This window comes from Microcaecilia unicolor, chromosome 9 (assembly GCF_901765095.1).
Source record: "Microcaecilia unicolor chromosome 9, aMicUni1.1, whole genome shotgun sequence".
Lineage (NCBI taxonomy): Eukaryota > Metazoa > Chordata > Amphibia > Gymnophiona > Siphonopidae > Microcaecilia > Microcaecilia unicolor.
This window is the reverse complement of record NC_044039.1, coordinates 20916845-20938779: the sequence shown is the minus strand read 5'-3', so window position 1 is coordinate 20938779 and position 21935 is coordinate 20916845. Positions and strand designations below refer to the sequence as shown.

At 43.8% G+C, this 21935-nt stretch overlaps 1 protein-coding gene across 1 annotated transcript; it reads left to right on the top strand.

The window, feature by feature from the left end:
* Positions 1–1331: 1331 nt before the first annotated feature.
* Positions 1332–21578, top strand: LOC115477780 (asporin-like). Its single transcript, XM_030214857.1, has 3 exons — positions 1332–2032; positions 7304–7973; positions 21399–21578. Exons 1-3 carry the CDS (start codon positions 1332–1334, stop codon positions 21576–21578), a joined length of 1551 nt encoding a protein of 516 aa, XP_030070717.1.
* Positions 21579–21935: the final 357 nt, after the last annotated feature.

Genomic DNA, 21935 nt, shown 5'->3' with positions numbered 1-21935 from the left:
CGCGATAGCATTTTAGCGCATGCTAAAGATAAGCAGGTCCAAAACGCAGACACCCATAGGAATATATGGGTGTCTCTAGTATTTGACATGCGCTAAAAATGCTAGCACGTCTTTGTAAAAAATGTATAATTATGGTACAGCCAGAGACCCCCCCCCCCCCCCCCCACTGGAATGGTGGAGGGCCCAGTCATAGAGCTCAGGCCATTACAGACCTTGGCTGAGTCAGAAATCAGATGGCTGACATAACTGGGAGCTTACTGGAAAAGTATGGCCTAGTTTGTAGCCCGGATTGAGGCCTAAAAGTTAGGTCAATAGATATGGAAACAAAATGGAGGATTTCAGCACAAAATGGAAGCCCGTATCTGTTACAAAGTGGAATTTTCTCTAATGTAAGTTAGAAAAACAAGTTGAGAAATGAGTGAGTCATGCCAGGTGTAGCTGGATGCAGGGTCTTGCTTAAGATTTGTGGTCAAGCGAGCTAGAGACAAAACCATGTTAGCAAGATAGAAGCTACTCATTAGCATGAGCCAATCAGTGACAACCATGACATTAGCATAGATCCAATCAGGTATATCTACTGTCATATTATCCATATCCTGAGGGCACCTATAAAAATCAGGGTATTTCCTGGTTTAAGCTAGAGAGAAAAGGGTTGCCACTCTCTCTCCAAGGGAAACCAATGTGTCCAGCAGAATTGACAAATTACCTAATTGCTTTCCCTTGTAAAACCTCTAATTGGTAAAAGAAATTATAAAAGATTAGCAAATAATTAACACCTGTTTGCAGCTTATTATATTCCTATAATTAATTGATTGTACGTGCCTGTTGTCAATCACTGATTTGACTTGTACCTTGGCAAATAAACTCCTCATTCCAAATTATGATTTGTGGGCTTCACTTAATGATGAAAGGCTGTAAGTATAAATGCTTTTGCTGTATCAGGCTATCATTCGCTGCATTGTATAACCTGTAGCCTAAATCCAGTTTGTCATAAGGCTGGTATCTATTCCTTGACAGTGCTGAGAGGCGGACTAATGCGGGTCCCTTAGACCTAACGTCTCTCTCAGTGGCAATTCCTTTTAGAACTTCACAACTCCTTGATTACCCCAGTACTAGTGCTATTTAGAGATGGAGTCAGATTTAAGGTCACTCCAGCCTTCTTGGGGGGCTTGGGACCCCTCAATTCACAACAAAAAAAACCCCTAAATTTGCCACTCACCACAGTACTGAATATTAGGCCTCCAGTTTTTATCTGTTGTATACCAAATATCTACTTTTTATCAACAGAGGAAAATGATAAAGGAGCAGAAGAAACGAATATAACGGAAGACATGTTTGAACTACATTCACGATCGCAAATGTCTGATCCGCCTTTCATCACTCTAACCAAACAACTCCTTAGCACAGGTGCCTCATTCAAAGACATATCGGTGACCACTAGGGCCAAGAGTCCTACCCCAGCTATAGGAGACAGCAACCCAGCAAGAGAAAACCTGCAGACAGAAAGTTTGCGTCCTGTTATGCAAGCAGAAACACTGCAAAAAACCTATTTACACAAAAATATGAGCATTAGAGGCATGGGGCCTCGAAACCATAGTCAGCTACTGTCCAGTGCAGCTCCTCCATTGATTCGTCATGCCTTAGACATCAGCAAAAGTCCAACCAGACTTCAGAAGAATGCTAATTTAGATCTGAAAGTCCTGCAAATTAAGTCCACAAGTCTCGACAAGAAGCTGAGGAAGAGAACCAGGAGGCACCTTTCACCATCTGAGTCTAAAGCTAGAAAAAGAAAGAGGAAAGTAAAGACTAAACCCCTGGAGAGGAAAAAGAAAAGCTCAGCCCAAGAATCTAGCAAGGAAAGAAATATGAAACAGAAGGACATGACACACCACAGTAAAGCAACAAAGGAAGTACAGAACACTGTCCCGAAAGTCACCAAGTGTACAAGCAAGAAGAAGAACACTAACCCAACAGAATCACTGCCCTTTTTCGAGGATTATTACTGCCCTCCTGAATGTGCTTGTTATGCAAGGTAAGAACCTCTCGGGCAGGTAAGCAGTCAGACAGTATAATAATAATAAATACATTTCAGAAATTAAGGGATCCTTTTACTAAGGTGCATTTATTTATTTATTTATTGCATTTGTATCCCACATTTTCCCACCTGTTTGCAGGCTCAATGTGGCTTACATAGTTTTGTTAACACAGTTAATCCTGGATGTCAGGTACAGTTATTATTGTGCAGAGATTAATTAAGGGAAGAAAGTAGAGAGAAGAAGGAAGGAATCTATTAGGTATAGTAGAAGATGGGTTGTCAGAAGTGGATTAGTGAGGTTCTGGATTTTCATTGTAGGCTTTGTTGAAGAAATATGTCTTGGGGGATTTGCGAAAGATAGTTGTTTCGTTGATTGTTTTCAGGTCTCTAGGTAGTGCGTTCCATAACTTCGTGCTCATGTAAGAGAAGGTGGTGGCGTGCATCAGCTTGTATTTTAGTCCTTTGCAGCTGGGGAAGTGCAGGTTGAGAAATTTATGAGATGATCTTGTGGCGTTTCTGGGAGGTAGGTCCACGAGGTTTAGCATGTAGGTTGGGGCGTCTGCGTGAATGATTTTGTGTACCATCGTGCAGATCTTGAATGCAATGCGTTCCTTAAGTGGGAGCCAGTGAAGTTTCTCTCTTAAGGGTTTTGCGCTTTCATTATTTAGTTTTTCCAAATATGAGTAATTTGTTGTGTAATTTATTTGTTGCATTTGTTTCCCACATTTTCCCACCTATTTGCAGGCTCAATGTGGCGTACATTGTTCCGTCATGGCGATCGCCATTTCCGGAGTGAGAGATACAAGTGATATTACATTAGAGATCATGATTGGCATGGTAGATTAAACAGACAAGTATAAACAGTATAAAGTATAAAGATTTCCTATTCGGAATTAGGGAATAGGGTGTTAATACGTTGAAGTTCATTCGTAGTATAGCAGTCTTTGGTAGTCTAGTATAGAGGGTTGAGTTTGAACTTGTTCAGACCTTGAGTTTCGTTGGCCTGGTGGTTAGGTTGTTGCAGTTACCTCAGCTTAACGCAGAAAGTTAACACGCAATTGCGGCAAACCTAATATGGCAACTGTTGAAGCATGCCCAGTATTTGTCGGTGCAGGTGGTGCATTAACACTTGCATTGGCATGCGGTAGGCGGGTTGCAGTTAGTGCAGAGGCACTTACCCCTGGATTCTATATATGACGGCCAGATTTGCGCATGCAAATTGAGTAATGAGCCCTTAAGTACTAAGCTATAGGTGGGTAGAGATGTGCAAGTGTTTGGGTAAATGGGTTCATAGGATTAGTTTGGTTCATTTGGGTAGGCTTGCTTGAACAGATGGGTTTTTAATGATTTCCGGAAGGGTAGGTAGATCCTGATTGATTGGATACTGTTTTCACCTCCACCCACTATCAATAACCTGTAATCCCTATTACTATGTAAGCCGCATTGAACTTGCTTTGAGTGGGAAAGCGCGGGGTACAAATGTAATAATAAATAATTAAATAAATAATTGGGTGCCTAGTTACAGAACACTGCCTCAGCACAGGAGAATTGTATAAATGGCAGTCCAACATGGACGCCAAAAAAACCCCCCTGGCATTAAGCACTCTTCTATAAAGGGCGCGCTCTTTATAGAATAGCACACACTGCCTGTGCCCAGCTGTAGGCGCCAGACTTACGCCTGCTGAAACCTGATGTAAATGCTGGCGCCCAAGTTAGGCACGCTGAGGCAGTATTCTGTAACTAGGACTACAACGATTTGGAATGCCCCTGACGTGGCCACACCCCTTTATGAGTTACACACTTGTAGAGTTATAGAATAGCATGCAACCAGATTTATGCTTATCTTTATATTTATTGTAGACCTCAATATCTTCAGCACCCAAGTTGCTTCAAACAGGAGGGGGTAACAATTTATCAATAACAAAACACCCAGCTCCCTACCGTATCACTTATTTTCACAATCTGTAGTAGAACGTTGCTATTGGATCAGTCAGAGCCAGGGCCGCTGAGAGGGGGAGTAGGGGGGACAAAATTCCCCAGGCCCGGCCCGGCGCCGCAGTCCCCTCCACCCGCCCCCCTCCGTCCACCACCGGGCCGGGCCCCCTTGAATTCAAATCATAGGGCCTCACCTCAACCTCGTTCTGTGTGAAAGAAGCGCAGCAGCAGCAGTCTGCAGATTGCCTCCCTTCAGGCCTTTCCTCCCTCTGTCCCGCCCCCTGGGGGTGATGGGGAGGGGAGAGAAGAGGAGGGGGTGAGGGGGGAACAGGAGGGGGGAGGGGGCCCTAGAACCTTGCTAGCGCCCGTTTCCTTTCTGTTCGCAATGGGATTTTTTTACTAGTTTGTTATAAATCGTAATCAGTGTGTCATTTTGAGGGGCTGAATAAGCTGAAACCTAGTTTGGGGGGTGTGGGAGGGCATTGCCCCCCACACACATGAGCTGCATGTCTGGAAGGGGAAAGGGATGTGTAAAAGATAATGTTGTACTGCCCCCCCCCCAAACGATCTGGATGGGAAAAGGGGGGGGGGAGAGATTTTTTGCCTTGTGTTTTTTGTATTTTGGGAGGTTATGAGTGGGAATTGGTTCAGTGGGATCTGTTCAGTTGGGAACTGACCTAGAACCAAAGCGACATGGGTAGTTTCCAGGGACGGATTGCTCTATTGAGCTTGTGCATGTCCTGGTGGACCAAGTATTGCCAGGACAAGAGGGCACTTGGTGCATTGCCACTGAAGAGGAGATAAAAGGAAATAAATCATGGGGCCTCTGAAGGAGAGACAGAATCATGGTAGGACCTTGAGCCCTCCAGCTTCCCCATGCAATATTTGGTTGTTTTTTGTTTTAATTTTGCTACAGTGCTTCACCATGGGGATTTCTTAAGCTGACTGGTGAGGCAAGGCAAGGTAAGATGATAGGCCAGTATGGAGAAAAAAAATCCCGTGAGTCTGTTACATTGTGTCAATTCACCCCCAGTACTTTCTCCTTGAAAACTGCTTTAATCATGTGAGTAAAAAAGTACTTCCCTACTTTTCTACTACTCAGTTTATTGAATACTGCCTCACTTTTTTTTTGTTACATTTGTACCCCGTGCTTTCCCACTCTTGGCAGGCTCAATGCGGCTTACATGGGGCAATGGAGGGTTAAGTGACTTGCCCAGAGTCACAAGGAGCTGCCTGTGCCTGAAGTGGGAATCGAACTCAAAAGGGATGGAACTCCCCAGGACCAAAGTCCACCACCCTAACCACTAGGCCACTCCTCCACTGTTGCTACTATTTGAGATTCTATATGGAATGTTGCTAGTGGAATAGCAACAGAATCTCCAATAGTAGCAACATTCCATGTAGAATCTTCAATAGTATCTATTTTATTTTTGTTACATTTGTACCCTGCGCTTTCCCACTCATGGCAGGCTCAATGCGGCTTACATGGGGCAATGGAGCGTTAAGTGACTTGCCCAGAGTCACAGGGAGCTGCCTGTGCCTGAGGTGGAAATCAAACTCAGTTCCTCAGGACCAAGGTCCACCACCCTAACCACTAGGCCACTCCTCCACTTACCCCCCCCCCCCCCCTTTTAAAAAAGCTGTGCTAGCACCTGCCGGTGCAGTAATGCCGACACAGCCCATTCAAAGTGAATGGACTGTGTTGATGTTGCCGCGTAGCTTTGTATAAGGGGGGGGGGGGGGTTAGAGCTCATTTTGCTAAGGAACGCTAATGGATGTAGCGTACGCTAATAATTAGCATCCACTAATTGCTAAGAGGCCCATAGGAATCAAATGGGCTTTTTTTTTAAATCATTTAGCGTGTGCTATCATTAGTGCACACTAAATCTATTAGCACACCTTAGTATAAGGAGCTCTTGATCCTTAAGAGTTTGCCTCCGCAGTCTTTACTGCTGTCCCTAACATTGTGACGGCGCAAATCTTGATTTTCTGTTTTGCAAACTCCCTGCACACTGCCCTGCTTTGCCTCATCCCATTTATTTATTTATTTATTTGCAGCATTTGTATTCCACATTTTCCCACCTACTTGCAGGCTCAATGTGGCTTACATTATGCCGTAAAGGCGATTGCCATTCTGGAATGAGAAATACAGAATATTATTACATTTAAAGTACAGAAATTAAAATAAGTTATAAGTCGATATACAGTTCAATTCAAGTATTAAAGATCAAGGGTTAATGAATATCGTTCAACAGTAACATAAGTACATAAGTAATGCCATACTGGGAAAAGACCAAGGGTCCATCGAGCCCAGCATCTTGTCCACAACAGCGGCCAATCCAGGCCAAGGGCACCTGGCAAGCTTCCCAAACGTACAAACATTCTATACATGTTATTCCTGGGATTTTGGATTTTTCCAAGTCCGTTTAGTAGCGGTTTATGGACTTGTCCTTAAGGAAACCGTCCAACCCCTTTTTAAACTCTGCTAAGCTAACCGCCTTCACCACATTTTCCGGCAATGAATTCCAGAGTTTAATTACACGTTGGGTGAAGAAACATTTTCTTCGATTTGTTTTAAATTTACTACACTGTAGTTTAATCGCATGCCCCCTAGTCCTAGTATTTTTGGAAAGCGTGAACAGACGCTTCACATCCACAATGTGAATGAAGTAAACAAATAAAAAGAGTTCAATGTTACCATACTGATTCTCCTTTCATCTTTAAATGTTAAAGGAAAATATGTTACAGACAAGAGAGGGTAATACAGTCTACAGTCAGAGAAGCCAAAAGAAAAAAAGCAACACTGGGCCTTCAAGACTAGGAAAACAGGAGTACTTTATTAGCCAAAGACCCGACAAGGGCCGTGTTTCAGCGCCAACAAGGCGCCTGCCTCAGGGGTCAAATTGTGGATATAATAACGTACAGATGTCGAAGCGCAGATGCCTTATGGACAGTCAAGGTAGCTTACATAGATTTCGCTATAGCGCGAAAAGAAATGCCAAAAGCGCTGGCTCCAGCAAAGAGCCTTCTCCTGTGTAATCCGAAAAAAGTAAATGCTTGTTGAATGTCTGGTCCTCTATATATAAAATAAAATAGAAAGCGGCAAGGAAGCAAGGAAAATATATACCTACTCTCCCTTGTTTTTCTGGATCTTTAATGTCTCTTTACTCCAATGTCCTAGGCACCATGCGCAATATCTTTCTTATTAGTTTTGACTTTTGGTTTTCTTACCCCACTAAGAAACTAGGAACAGAGTCTATTGTAAACAGTAGCCTGCTGTTAAAGTAGTTTATCTACTGCTATGTTTTAAGAATCTTTCTCTTTTGTTTTCAGAATAGTCCAATGCTCAGATAAAGGGTTGTCTACAATTCCTTATGGAGCCCCTTATAATGCCAGATACTTATTGCTTATGAATAACGAGCTCGACTTTATTCAATCGGATCTACTGAGCGAATATTTGTCCTTGGAGTTCCTTGTACTAAACAACAATAAGTTGACCGATGAAGCCATAGAAGGGGCTTTCGACGGCATTCAAAAACTCACTCGTCTTTACATCGATGAGAATCGTCTGCGCAGCTTCCCTGCAGACCTACCAGCAACTCTTCTAGAAGTCAGAATGAACGCTAACAACATCACTAAGGTGTCAGAATCGGCTTTGGCTGCATGCAAGAGCCTACAAGTCGTTAGTTTGAATAGTAACAAGATAACCGATGAGTCAATTCCAACGGGAGCGTTTTATTCCTTAAAGAATTTGCAGACCATCAAAATGAGCTCCAATTTTCTGCAGAGCATTCCCTCTAATCTCCCTGTAAATCTTAAGGAATTAGTGTTAGAAGAAAATAGAATATCCTCAATCCCTAATGATGTTTTCAATGAACCATGCCAACTGGTGGATCTTAACCTGAGCAATAATCAGATTACTAGTGAAGGTATCAAGGCAAAAGCTTTTCGGAACATGGCTAAACTAGAAAATCTTAATCTGTCTAAGAATTTACTTACGGTGGTACCTACACATCTACCCAAATCGTTGCAGGTGTTGATACTCAGGGAAAACAACATAACTTCAATTAAGAAGCATGCTTTTTCAAAATTAACGAACCTCACTCATATCAGCCTATCAAACAATAAAATTGCCAGAATAACTTCTAGTGTTTTTGAAGGGTTATTAGGCCTTAATCATTTGGATCTAAGCCACAATAAGTTATCAAAGGTTCCTGAATGGCTACCATTCAATCTACAGTCTCTCTTGTTGTTCAATAATCATATTTATTCTATTCCAAGAAACTCTTTTTGTGGTAGACAGAACATTGAAAGCCGCCTGGTGCTTGTTCGATTAGAGAATAATCAAATTAGTCTTAGCAATATTGATCTGTATGCATTGAGGTGCCTCAGGGGCTATCAGATCATCCACTTTTACTAAATATAGAAATTTCATTTGAAGAAGGCGTCATGAGAAGGAAGAGGAATTTCATTTATATTAATGATCCTGAAAGACCTGCCCCATAGTACAAATTTATGAGTCCTAAACTCGAAGGACTCGATATTCAGACCGTGGGAATAGCCGAGCTGGCTCCCGCAGTCAGCGCTGAGTCCGGATATTCATTTCCAGTGACTGGCATTGAATATCCAGTTTATTTTTGACTGGTTCCAACTTCACTGTCAATTAAAATGTTCTATTACATATTGTGTTGGCATTGTAAGTAGTATACCATCAGGGGCATTTTCGAAAGAGAATGGCGCCCATCTTTCTACACAAATCGGGAGATGGGCGTCCTTCTCTCAGGGTCGCCCAAATTGGCATAATGGAAAGCCGATTTTGGGTGCCCTCAACTGCAGTCCGTCACGGGGACGACCAAAGTTCACAGGGGCATGTCGGAGGCATAGCGAAGGTGGGATGGGCGTGCTTAAGAGATGGACGTCCTCAGACGATAATGGAAAAAAGAAGGGCGTCCCTGACGAGCATTTGGTCGACTTTACATGGTCCATTTTTTTTCATAACCAAGCCTCAAAAAGGTGCCCAAACTGACCATATGACCACCGGAGGGAATTTGGGATGACCTCCCCTTACTAACCCAGTGGTCACCAACCCCCTCCCACCCTAAAAAAGAAATTTAAAATTTTTTTTGCCAGCCTCTACGCCAGCCTCAAATGTCATACCCAGCTCCATGACAGCAGTATACAGATCCCTGGAGCAGTTTTAATGGGTGCAGTGCACTTCAGGCAGGCGGACCTAGGCCCATCCCCCCTACCTGTTACACTTATGCTGGTAAATGTGAGCCCTTCAAAACCCACGTGAAACCCACTGTACCCACATGAGGGTGCCCCCTTCACCCCTTAGGGCTATGGTAGTGGTGTACAGTTGTGGGGAGTGGGGTTTGGGGGGCTCAGCACCGAAGGTAAGGGAGCTATGCACCTGGGAGCAATTTGTGAAGTCCACTGCAGTGCCCCCTAGGGTGCCCGGTTGTTGTCCTGGCATGTCAGGGGGACCACTGCACTACGAATGCTGGCTCCTTCTATGACCAAATGCCTTGGATTTGGTCGTTTTTGAGATGGGCGTCCTCGGTTTCCATTATCGCCGAAAACCATTATCGCCCATCTTGTTTTGATAATAGCGGTTTCCCCGCCCCTTTGCCGGAACGTCCTTAGAGATGGGCGCCCTTAGAGATGGTCGTCCCCGTTCGATTATGCCCCTCCATACTTTGAATTGTTATTTGAATATTTTTACTGCTGTAATTGCCTATTGCTCATGGTTGATCTATTCTTACTGTACATCGCCCTGAGTGAATCCCTTCAAAAAGGTGGTAAATAAATCCTAATGAATAAATAAATAAATAAATAAATAAATAACTGGCCAATCCAATATTCAAAACTGACTGGGTAAGTTGGAATCAGCCAAAGATAGGCCTGCTATTGATATGGCCAAATTTGGGTGCCAAACATAGCTGGTGATGCTCCAAAAATTGGCGGACAGCCAATTATATCACTTGATATAAAGTGATATTCAGCGGGAGACTGCTAAGTACCATTTAACCTGCCAGGCGCCATTCTTGGCTGGTTAAATGATTTTGAATATTGGGGGGGGGGGGGGGGAAGGGGAGAACACAATGGGGTCATATTCAGCTCCTGCCCACTTAAACCACACTGAGGGTCCAGCTGCCAATATTCAATGACACTTAAGCAGGCTTTTCCACTGAATATCAACTATGACAGCCATGGCACTACCAAGGATGTGCCAGGGCAAAGTTGGGGAAGAGCTAAGAACATAAGAACATAATGTGATCACCAGCCATATTCAGAACTGCTGTCAAAAAACTGGTCACTAAACTAATATTCTAGAACTGCAGAGTTGGGCACCAAATCTATTCTAGAATCCTAGAGTAAGTGCACAGTTACGTTTCAAACTTTAGGCGTGACCACTTGCGCTATGCCTACGGCTGGTGTAAATGGTGGCGTCTAAATGCAGCAGTTGGGCATATAAACATAACTATTGTATAAAGCGCGTGCGGAAATAGCCATAATGCCCATGACCTGCCCATGGCAATGCCCCCTTTGCAGTTAAGTGCCAATACTCCAGCAATTGGGAAGTAGGATCGGTGCCAGGCAGACCTCTACGGTCTGTGACACAAGGATAGCAGGGACAGATCAAGAACAAGTGTACGTTTTTTGTGCCGCATTCACCTAAAGGTTGACAGCAAGTAAAATGTCAGTTTGCAACATTGTTGGATCACTGGTTCAAGAAAGTATTGACAATGAATATGACTATCCAATATTATAAAATTACTCTTCTATGATTGTGTGACTGTCCTCTTTGTTATGGCAGTATTTGATCATGTTGGATTGTGACCAATACGGAATGGGAGGTATGATTCTGGCTGCCATACTGGGCAGACTAGATAGACGTTACGGGTCTTTATCTTCCATCATATACTCTATATGTTACCATATATGCTTAGGTACCGAGTTACAGAATAGCGTCTGTCCTGCTTATTTTCGAAGGAGAAGGTCGGTCATCTTCCGACACAAATCGGGAGATGGCCGGCCATCTCCTGAAGCCGGCCAAATTGGTATAATGGAAAGCCGATTTTGGCCGGCTTCAACTGCTTTCCGTCGCAGGGCCGGACAAAGTTAAAGGGGGCGTTTCGGCAGGGTACGGAAGGCGGGACAGGGGCGTGGTTACGAGATGGCCGGCTTCGGCCGATAATGGAAAAAAGAAGGCCGGCTCTGATGAGCACTTGGCCGGCTTCACTTGGTCCATTTATTTTTAGGACCAAGCCTCCAAAAAGTGCCCCAAATGACCAGATGACCACCGGTTGGAATCGGGGATCACCTCCCCTTACTCCCCCAGTGGTCACCAACCCCCTCCCACCCAAAAAAAAAAATTAAAATTCATTTTTTGCCAGCCTCTATGTCAGCCTCAAATGTCATACCCAGCTCCATCACAGCAGTATGCAGGTCCCTGGAGCAGTTTTAGTGGGTGCAGTGCACTTCAGGCAGGCGGACCCAGGCCCATCCCCCCCTACCTGTTACACTTGTGGTGGTAAATGGGAGCCCTCCAAACCCCCCCAAAACCCACTGTACCCACATGTAGGTGCCCCCCTTCACCCCTAAGGGCTATGGTAGTGGTGTACAGTTTTGGGGAGTGGGTTTTAGGGGGGATTTGGGGGGCTCAGCATACAAGGTAAGGGAGGTATGCACCTGGGAGCTATTTTTGAAGTCCACTGCAGTCCCCCTAGGGTGCCCGGTTGGTGTCCTGGCATGTGAGGGGAACCAGTGCACTACAAATGCTGGCTCCTCCCACGACCAAAGGGCTTGGATTTGGCTGGGTTTGAGATGGCGGCCATTAGTTTCCATTATCGCTGAAAACCAAAGCTGGCCATCTCTAAAGCCGGCCCAAATGTTGAGATTTGGCCGGCTCCGACCGTATTATCGAAATGAAAGATGGCCGGCCATCTTGTTTCGCTAATAAGGTTGGGACGCACCTTTACGGGGCCGGCCTTGAAGATGGCCGCCCATATAGATGGCTGGCCCCGTTTGATTATGCCCCTCCACGTTACCTGACTACCGTTTCAGTCCCGTTCTGGTGCCTAATAAAGTTTGTGCCTAACATTTTGCATACTACATAGAATTACCTTCATAATGCAGTATTGCAAACCCCAGTATGTCCACATACATGTCTTCCCTTAATCAACTTTTGAGCCAGACATAAAATGAACCAAACATGGCGAATAAAATTCAAAGTCCATTTAGCCCAAAAGCTAGATGTCGAAAAGCATAAAATAACCAATGAATAGGCTTAGACTGAGTCCAAGTATTATTGGAGGTGTTCCCATTCCAGGAACTTCTGGGTAGCTTGCTTTATATGAGCCACGAGCCTTTGAGTGGTCTTGAACACAAAAAATATAGGGACAGGCTTATGAACCTCAACATGTATATGCTGGAAGAGAGGAGGGAGAGAGGAGACATGATAGAGACATTTAAATATCTCAAGGGTATTAATGTACAGGAAGTGAGCCTTTTTCAACTAAAGAAAAGCTCTGAGACGAGGGGCATATGATGAAGTTAAAAGGCAATAGGCTTAGGAGTAATCTAAGAAAGCATTATTTCACAGAAAGGGTGGTGGAAGCGTGGAATGGCCTCCTGGTGGAGGTTGTGGAGACGAGGACTATGTCAGAATTTAAGAAGGCATGGGATAAGCATGTGGGATCCCTTAGGAAAAGGAAGAATTAGGGGTTACAGAGGATGGGCAGACTGGATGGGCCATTTGGCCTTGATCTGCCGTCATGTTTCTGTGTTTCTAATTCCAAGCTCCAATAGTCAGAGGTGCAAGAGACTTCCATTCTTTTAATCTTTGTCATCATCAGATTTGTGGTTTTGACCATGTGGTCATTATCTGTTTGTATTTATTCTTTTTTGCTCTGTTCTTAATAAAAATGTGTAAGTAAAAAAAAAAATGAACCAAATAGCACCACAAAGGATTTAATACGAGCTCCAGGTTCCCTGACTATTCAAGGCATTTTTATTGGGTCATTTATCGTTGCTCACAATTTGTGTTTGCCATGGTTGCATGAAATGACCAAAAATGGTGAAATGTTATTTGGTTAAGCTGTGCTGTACATTTTTAAGAGTACTGAATTGTAAACCTCTTGGATATTACTTTTTGACAAGCAATAAAGAACTTGAACAAATTACGCAGAAACTTCGATTTCAGTTCTACTTTTACTCTTGATTTGAAGGCCCAATTGTGACGAATTTCTCCAGAATTGAAAAGAGGGGAAGGAGGTGAGAGAGGGGAAAATGCCATTTCTTTTGCTTTATGTTCAAAAATAAGGATATCCCACGCTATCCAATTCCATTGCATGTAAAAATGTTGATGCTACTACTACTACTACTTAACATTTCTAGAGCGCTACTAGGGTTACGCAGCGCTGTACAGATTAACAAAAAAGGACAGTCCCTGCTCCAAGGAGCTTACAATCTAATGGGCGAAATGTCAAGTAGGGGCAGTCTAGATTTCCTGAATAGAGGTATGGTGGTTAGGTGCCGAAGGCGACATTGAAGAGGTGGGCTTTGAGCAAGGCTTTGAAGATGGGCAGGGAGGGGGCCTGGCGTATGGGCTCAGGGAGTTTATTCCAGGCATGGGTTGAGGCGAGGCAGAAAGGGCGGAGCCTGGAGTTGGCGGTGGTGGAGAAGGGTACTGACAGGAGGGATTTGTCTTGAGAGCGGAGGTTACGGGTAGGAATGTAAGGGGAGATGAGGGTAGAGAGGTAGATTGAGTGCATTTGTAGGTTAAAAGGAGAAGCTTAAACTGTATGCAGTACCTGATCGGAAGCCAGTGAAGTGACTTGAGGAGAGGGGTGATATGAGTGTACCGGTTCAGGCGGACGATAAGACGTGCATCCTGTATTAATAACTGAACTGGAACGTTTCTTCTTTTCCAGCCCAAGTGATTGCTCAACATTGCATTCGTTATGTTCTCAGCATCTCTGTATCTTTTTGTTTGTCAAATGTATGATGCTTTGTTGGGCGCAGGCTTCCGAGAAGAGGACAGAAGGGAAAAATAAGGTAAATTAGTAGCTAAGACAAAGCTTCGGAGAAGAGTTAAAAAAGAAGCCTGGAAAAAAGATAACCAACGTTTCCTGCTGCCTGTCTTGCGAATGATATTTTCACTTGAAATTTTAAACAAAACCTGTTATCAGTTGGGTTTACCTGATTACAGGATTAAAAAAAGATAGGTTGAGTGTATAATTCCTTAAGTACAGCACAATACATACATGTGGGATGACTAGAATACTGTTTTAAATAATAATTAAACTCTGGAATTCGTTGCCGGAGAAAGTGGTGAAGGCGGTTAGCTTGGCAGAGTTTAAAAAGGGGTTGAACGGTTTCCTAAAGGACAAGTCCATAAACCGCTACCAAACGGACTTGGGAAAAATCCACAATTCCGGGAATAACATGTATAGAATGTTTGTACGTTTGGGAAGCTCGCCAGGTGCCCTTGGCCTGGATTGGCCACTGTCGTGGACAGGATGCTGGGCTCGATGGACCCTTGGTCTTTTCCCAGTGTGGCATTACTTATGTACTTATATGTATATATGTACAGACACAGAACACTTTATCAGAAAGATATAGCAAATGTCATAATTAGCCTGGAAATCATGGAAGAATATAGAAGAAACACCTGGATCACACATTCTGGCAGCTTTGGTTTCTACTCTATAACATTCCCCTCTTCATTTTTTCACTTTTTAGTCTTCTCCCCTTCCCTCTTCTACTCTCCCTTTAGCTATATCAGAAGATAATTTTACTCAGGAAAAGCTCTTATTGTAAGGGGTTGCTAAGGTACAACAGTCTGGAAGGGTGTCCAACCTCAGTCCTGGAGGACCACAACCCAGTTAGATTTCCCCAATCAATATGCATAAAATCTATTTGCATGCAGTGCCTCCATTGTATGCAAATCGATCTCATGCATATTGTCAGCTGGTCTCCCTTCCACCACACAGCCAGGGTCAACCCTGTTCAGCTTGAAAGGTTCTATGCAGTCCAGGACACTCAGGCTACGATGTTGTCCTAACTCCAGTTGCTCGGTTTCTGCAGCTCCTTCCAGTTAACCGCTGCACAAGCTGTCCTTACGGTAGTAGTTGAACAAAACGGGCAGCCGCTCCAATACTTTTCTAAGTCAAAAGGTTTTTATTTACACAGGCTAAATCACACAGTCTTATTCCTGTTTCAACTCCATCATCACAGGACAGCTCCCCACCGGAAGCTTCTTACATTTTACTCCATCTCAACAATACAGTTTTGAGTTCCAGTCTCAAACAATTTTAACCACAGTCCAGTTTTCCTCAGCACTATCTTCTGTCCTTGGGTAGTTTACTGGCTACTTGCACTTTTTCACAATCAGTTCACTTCATTGACACAGTCTCAGTCTCCTTCCACTAAGGAGCTTTAATCACAATTCAACCTTTTCAGGCACTACCTTCTGTCCTTGTGTAGTATGCTGGGCTAATCTCCTCCACAGGTTCCCCCCAAACTGCACCAGCTTTGCTTCCCCAATCCTAAACGATTCAGGTAGTACTGCAGCCAGGAACCCTTTCACCTTGCCATCTGGAGTCTGTGCTAGAGCCGAAACCTCCATGCTCTCCCCCTCCATCTCCTCCACTGCCCCCATTTTATCACATTCCTTAGCCACCTCCCCACCTAGTTCTCCCGGCTGCTCCCCATCTTCCTGATCAGAAACCATCTCCCAGTCATGCCCCTCCCCCTCTATCTCCTTGCCTAGGGTCAGGTGGATTCTGGGGATGGTAGTTCCTACCCTTGGTTAGCATTCTGGTCGGTCTTTTGGCCAATAGGGGGCGAATTCCATGTTTATAAGGAATCTGTGAACGAAATTTGCTCTTCCTCAAGAGCACACTTTCCTTCTGCCTCTGCCTTCGCCCTCCTTGAAGCAGACTCCTCTCAAACCCCTTACAATATTCATTGTGGAAATCCTGCAAACCCAACTGGTCGAGGCCGAGGATGAACACCCCTGGTCTAGAGGAATATCATCCCAGTACAGCATTTTCCACACTTGTAACAGGAATACATAATAACGATGAGTTTGCTATAACTAGGAAACGCCTATTTGAAATGAGGTCACTCCAGTTTCCATGACCAAGTAAGAGAACTGATTGGTCAGTTGTAGAGCAAATAAAGTCTGCTTTTCCTTTTAGGCTATAATACCAAACCGAAGATTGACATTCTTTAGACATGAGCAAATCATGGAACAGAGAGGCGGATGTTTGGTAAACTAGAAGGAAACAGGAAAAAAAAAACAGAGGATGGATGAGATCATGAAAATCACAAATAGATCTCTGTGGTAACTTTGGGAAGCAGGTGGAAATGATGTGTGGTTTTTACTGCTGTAATTGTCTATTGCTTACGTTTCATTTATTTCTTACTGCATACCGCCTTGAGGGGCCCTTTTACCAAAGGGTTGCTACATGGCAATGTAGTAAATTTAAAATGAATCGGAGAAAATGTTTCTTCACTCAACGTGTAATTAAACTCTGGAATTCATTGCCAGAGAACGTGGTTAAGGCGGTTAGCTTAGCGGACTTTAAAAAAGATTTGGACGGTTTCCAAAAGGAAAAGTCCATAGACCGTTATTAAATGGACTTGGGGAAAATCCACTATTTCTGGGATAAGCAGTATAAAATGTTTTGTACATTTTTGGGATCTTGCCGGGTATTTGTGACCTGGATTGGCCACTTTTGGACACAGGATGCTGGGCTCGATGGACCTTTGGTCTTTCCCAGTATGGCAATACTTATGTACTTATGGAAATACCGCTGGCCCAACGCAGTTGCCAGTGGTACTTCCGCCTCGAGTGCACGCCATTTCTGGTGCACAAAAAATAATTCCGTATTTTCTAATGTGGTGCTAATCCGGCAGTAATTGGGCAGTGCTGCACGTTGCCTGGTTGCCGCTGGGTTACCACAGGAACTCTTACCGCCATCTCAGTGGGTGGCAGTAAATGCTCCCTCCCCTGCAGTAAGAATAATCTTACCACATACTACTACTACTACTTGACATTTCTAGAGCGTTACTAGGGTTACGCAGCGCTGTACAGTTTAACAAAAAAGGACAGTCCCTGCTCAAAGGAGCTTACAATCTGGCCATGTCTTTTTTGGCACACGGGAAAAATGGTCCCCGCCGCTACTGTAGGGCCCTTTTTACTGCGGCTTGGTAAAAGGACCTCTGAGTGATTTCCCTCAAAAAGGTAGTAAATAAATAAATACATGTGATACATTGATGAAGTAAGATATACAATATGTTTCAAAGAACATGAAAGATCATGTCTGATTCAGGCTGACAGCCAGTGTCAACCTATGACAATTGAGATGACACAATCCTTTCCATCTTGGATGAATGTCAAATTACCATTGGTTGATTTACCTGCATTCGTTTTTGATACCTTATTTGGGTTTATCCCTAAAGCTTAATACCATAAAGATCAAAGATACACATTTCATAGCTTTGTTGTTTTTTTGCTTTTTATAACTTTGAATGGTGATGCACCTGAGGGTTTTTCTTTTATGTTTCAACTTTTATTTTGTCTTTTCCATTGATGAAAGGAGTGAAGTTTAAATCTGCCAATGAAAGGCCTTTTGGTGATGGTGTAATTAGTATCTGGAATTCTTTGAACATTCGTCTAATTTCAACTTATATGGAATTTAGAAAGAAGCTGAAAACACACTTTATTTTCTACCAAGTTTGTATGCGTGATTGTTAATTTTTTATACATATTATTTACTTTAAGATTTTAGATTTGATGACATTGAGGGGCATAATCGAACGGCGCCGGCCAAATAGATGGCCGGCCATCTATTTGGCCGGCGCCGCAAAGAGCAGTCCCGAACCGTATTATCGAAAAAGATGGCCAGCCATCTTTCATTTTGATAATACGGTTGGGGCCGGCCAAATGTCAGACATGGCCGGGTTTGAGATAGCCGGCATCGGTTTTCGCCGATAATGGAAACTAATGCCGGCCATCTCAAACCTGGCCAAATCCTAGGCATTTGGTCGTGGGAGGAGCCAGCATTTGTAGTGCACTGGTCCCCCTCACATGCCAGGACACCAATCGGGCACCCTAGGGGGCACTGCAGTGGACTTCAAAAATAGCTCCCAGGTGCATAGCTCCCTTACCTTGGGTGCTGAGCCCCCCAAAATCCCCCCAAAACCCACTCCCCAAACTGTACAACACTACCATAGCCCTTAGGGATGAAGGGGGGCACCTACATTGGGGTACAGTGGGTTTTGGGGGGTTTTGGAGGGCTTAACATTTACCACCACAAGTGTAACAGGTAGGGGGGGTGGGCCTGGGTCCACCTGCCTGAAGTGCACTGCACCCACAAAAATCTGCTCCAGGGACCTGCATACTGCTGTCAGGGAGCTGGGTATGACATTTCAGGCTGGCAAAAAATTGTTTTTGTAATTTGTTTTAGGGTGGGAGGGGGTTGGTGACCACTGGCGGAGTAAGGGGAGGTGATCCCTGATTCCTTCCGGTGGTCATCTGGTTAATTGGGGCACTTTTTTGAAGCTTGGTCATAAAACTAAATGGACCAAGTGAAGCCGGTGAAATGCTCGTCAGAGCCGGCCATCTTTTTTCCATTATCGGCCGAAGCCGGCCATCTCATAACCACGTTCCCATCCCGCCTTTCATACCCTTCCAAAACACCCTCTTTAATTTTGGCCGGCTCTGTGACGGAAAGCAGTTGGAGCTGGCCAAAATCGGCTTTCCATTATACCGATTTTGCCGGCTTCAAGAGATGGCCGGCCATCTCCCGATTTGTGTCGGAAGATGGCCGGCGATCTCCTTCGAAAATAAGCTGGATTGTTACCCGCTTTGAATCCGATTCGGGATTTGGTGAGATACAAATCCTTTACAGAACATAACATAAGGTGTCAGTTTTCAAAAGGTTAAGGTGCCCTTTTACTAAGCCACCTAGGCGCCTCTGCACATCAATTCGGAGTTACCGCCCGGCTACTGCGTGGCCCGTGTGGTAATTTCACTTATTATGCGCGTCCACTACATGTGCTAGAAAATATATGTTATTTTCTGAAGCGCGGTGAAAATCGAGTGGTAACTCCGACTTGACGTGCATAGGTGACTACCGCACAGTTAATGCGAGAGACCTTACCGCTAAGTCAATGGCTGGCGGTAAGGTCTCAGACCTAAAATGGACGCGCAACAATTTTTATTTTCCGCACGGCCATTTTTGGCAAAAATTTAAAAAGGCCTTTTTTACAGGCGCGCTGAAAAATGATTCTGCGCACGCCCATAACATGTGCCGCCAGTACTGCAGCCCATTTTTCAGCGCACCTTAGTAAAAGGACCCCAAGTGCTTAATCTATGGGGTTAAACCCCAAATTCTATAGCACCATTAGATTGTAAACTCTTTGAGCAGGGACTGTCCTTCTATGTTTATATTGTACAGCGCTGCGTAACCCTAGTAGCGCTTTAGAAATGTTAGTTAGTTAAACCCCAAATTCTATAGCACCATTTGTACTGTGCTAAAACCTTCATGTTCTGACAGCAGGTGGCGGTGCTGGGTTACTCATAAATAGTCCTTCAAGGGTCTGCACTACCAAAATTATTGCAATTTGGTCTGGGTAATCAGAAACACTCAGATCAATATACCTTCACTTTATTTCTGTCTATATATTCAAGTGCAACAGTCAAATACACAGAATTAAAAAAAAGTCTTAATGGTTTATTATTAAATCCTCTGCTATTATCTTTCATAGACTTTGTCTTTGCCAGTGGTCACTTAACATTATATCTGCATGAATCTAACAAACGTATTGCACAAAAGGGGCCCTTATATAAGGGGTGAATGGCTTGGATTTTGTCTATTTCCCTAATTTATAATCATTGATCTGAAATTGTTATATTTTTTTTTGTTCAATTATTGTGTTTTATTGCTTATTGCAGATAAAAATTCTCAAGAATCCATGTAAACCATCGCTTTTTTTCTGAAATAGCCTTGTGCTTCAATATTACATCTGTGTCGGTGGGGGGGGATCGACACCTCTATAATCGATGCTGTTCTGGTGTTTTTCTGTGTTACCACTATATCCATTTTTTTTGTATTCAGCTTTTAAATGCTATGTAGAAAATGAAATATGAAAGCTAATTAATTTCAAATTTTTGCAGGTTTGATCTGAAAAGCATCGTAACTCTTAGGCTATCTACTCTTCTTCCCTTGGTTCATTAATCTCATCCCATGGCTTTTCCTACCATCTCTATGCTGATGACTCCCAAATCTACCTTTCTACTCCTGATATCTCACCTTGCATCCAAACCAAAGTTTCAGCGTGCTTGTCTGACATTGCTGTCTGGATGTCTCAACGTCACCTGAAATTAAATATGACCAAAACCGAGCTTCTCATTTTCCCCCCCAAACCCACCTCCCTGCTCCCCCCGTTTTCTATTTCTGTTGATGGCTCTCTCATCCTCCCTGTCTCCTCAGCTCGAAATCTTGGGGTCATCTTTGACTCTTCTCTCTCCTTCTCTGCTCATATCCAGCAGATTGCCAAGACCTGTCGTTTCTTTCTTTACAACATCTGTAAAATCCGCCCCTTTCTTTCCGAGCACTCTACCAAAACCCTCATCCACACCCTTGTCACCTCTCGTTTAGACTACTGCAATCTGCTTTTTGCTGGCCTCCCACTTAGTCACCTCTCCCCTCTCCAGTCGGTTCAAAACTCTGCTGCCCGTCTCATCTTCCGCCAGGGTCGCTTTACTCATACTACCCCTCTCCTCAAGACCCTTCACTGGCTCCCTATCCGTTTTCGCATCCTGTTCAAACTTCTTCTACTAACCTATAAATGTACTCACTCTGCTGCTCCCCAGTATCTCTCCACACTCGTCCTTCCCTACACCCCTTCCCGTGCACTCCGCTCCATGGATAAATCCTTCTTATCTGTTCCCTTCTCCACTACTGCCAACTCCAGACTTCGCGCCTTCTGTCTCGCTGCACCCTACGCCTGGAATAAACTTCCTGAGCCCCTACGTCTTGCCCCATCCTTGGCCACCTTTAAATCTAGACTGAAAGCCCACCTCTTTAACATTGCTTTTGACTCGTAACCACTTGTAACCACTCGCCTCCACCTACCCTCCTCTCTTCCTTCCCGTTCACATTAATTGATTTGATTTGCTTACTTTATTTATTTTTTGTCTATTAGATTGTAAGCTCTTTGAGCAGGGACTGTCTTTCTTCTATGTTTGTGCAGCGCTGCGTATGCCTTGTAGCGCTATAGAAATGCTAAATTGTAGTAGTAGCTATGGGATGGCACCCCAAGGGTTATGATGCTTTTCAGGTCACACCTGCAAAAATTTGAAATTAATTAGCTTCAACATTTCATTTTCTTTTCTTTTCTTACATAGCATTTAAAAGCTGAATATAAAAAAAATGGATATAGTGGTAACACAGAAAAACACCAGAACAGCATCGATTATAGAGGTGTCGATCCCCAGCGATTATTCAGTGAATCGTATGGCGAGAGAAAAGATCCCCAAGTACCAAGAAATGCAGCCCGAGACCAAGAAAATGTGGCAGAGAGATAACAGAAATATCTCCCATCATTTTCGGTGCACAGCCTTGATCAAAAGGAACTTGCAAGGGCACCTGGACAAGTTCTCTATACATGTTACATCTTATGAACTCCAGAAAAAAAAGCTCTCATTGGCACAAAGAGCATTAGCAGTAAATTTGAGAGACTGAGCTCATTCTTCACATGCTCTGGCATAGGAGTGGGCTTCATTCCTGTCATGGTACATGCAAAACTAATCCATCTGGAGAAATTGCCCTCAAGACAAACCATTTAAATATAGATCATATATAGTTACACTATAAACATTGCAAAGGTTTCATGTTAGGAGGTAATACGCAGCCTGCAGTGGTCAGTGTGTTTTTAAACGCTG